This window comes from Erigeron canadensis, chromosome 5 (genome assembly GCF_010389155.1).
Source record: "Erigeron canadensis isolate Cc75 chromosome 5, C_canadensis_v1, whole genome shotgun sequence".
Taxonomy (NCBI): Eukaryota; Viridiplantae; Streptophyta; class Magnoliopsida; order Asterales; family Asteraceae; genus Erigeron; species Erigeron canadensis.
Genome location: NC_057765.1, coordinates 14,692,852 through 14,693,950, shown reverse-complemented (window position 1 = coordinate 14,693,950; position 1,099 = coordinate 14,692,852). Strand labels below are relative to the sequence as shown.

The window sequence follows — 1,099 nt, the reverse complement described above, 5'->3', positions numbered from 1 at the left end:
ACTTTACGACCTCGTTTTTTTTTAAACAGTTCATGAACTTTACTAGCTTTAAGAAAATGACGTCACAGTTACCCGCAAATTATCAGGCGTTGCTAAATCAAATGATTCTGATGGATCATGAAACCGGAAAGGCGAACTCACCACCAAAGTCGATAAGCCTTGACAGATACTTCAATTGGAAGGGCAGATTTGAGTGATACTGCAAGCTGATGGATGTGAGGATGTGGATATGCATTACAAATGGTTATACTCCTCCAATAGTACCAGGTGAAACTTCAAGTTCGAGCGGTGCTAGGCTTGCTTCATATGAGCAAATGGATGTCGATAAGAAGAAAGATTATGAAGCTGAAAGCAAGGCATTGGGTTCGCTTCGAATGGCTCTCCAAGGGGAAGTTCTTCATCTGTTTAAAAAGTATGATACATCAAAAGGCTTATGGGATGCACTCAAAGAGCATTGTGAAGGTGACGACGATCTCAAGAAGAGTAGAAAAGACTTGTTGAAGAAGCAGTATTATGTGTTCACTAGCTTCAAAGATGAAACTCTTGATGAGACACTAGTTCGTTACAGTCATCTGCTGGTTGAGCTTGCCTACTTTGGGTACAATCCGGATCTAGAAGACGTGATCGAGAAGTTGTTGGAGGCATTTCCTATCAAATGGGAAGGATTTATCACTTCTATCCAACAAAATCCCGACTTCAGTAAGTGAACTCTAAAACAGATTATTCAAAAGCTGAGAAACCAAGATATGAAAAGAAAGTCGAAGGAAGCAGGCAGCAGAGATTTTGTTCAGCGTCTTGAACTCTATCATAGCAAGACAAGCATTCCTTCCTCAAGATCTTCAAGTGGAGGGATTACAGCCTTCTACAGTAGAGATGATGAGAAAATGAAGAGGACGATGGATTCTGTCAACAACTTGCTGTATGTAAGCTCTCCGGAATCAGCGATTGTTGTGCATAATGGTAATCAGAATAGTAGTTCTCCAAGCTCGGGTTTAACAGGTATGCCGATGAGCATAAGATCTGCAGAGGGACATCTGGGCATGCTCGCTTCTTTTTTATCGGCTCATGAAAAGCTAATTGGAGGAAAACTAACTGATCC

The 1,099-nt window shown here is 41.2% G+C and overlaps 1 protein-coding gene across 1 annotated transcript; it reads left to right on the top strand.

Moving 5' to 3' along the window:
- The first annotated feature begins 209 nt into the window (after positions 1-209).
- LOC122601229 lies at positions 210-707 on the top strand. The gene has a single exon (XM_043773990.1). It carries the CDS (start codon positions 210-212, stop codon positions 705-707), a length of 498 nt encoding a protein of 165 aa, XP_043629925.1.
- The last annotated feature ends 392 nt before the right edge of the window (positions 708-1,099 follow it).

Bases quoted from the DNA above. Each gene is read 5' to 3' on its own strand.
- LOC122601229 (XM_043773990.1), top strand. From the start codon at position 210: ATGGATGTGAGGATGTGGATATGCATTACAAATGGTTATACTCCTCCA.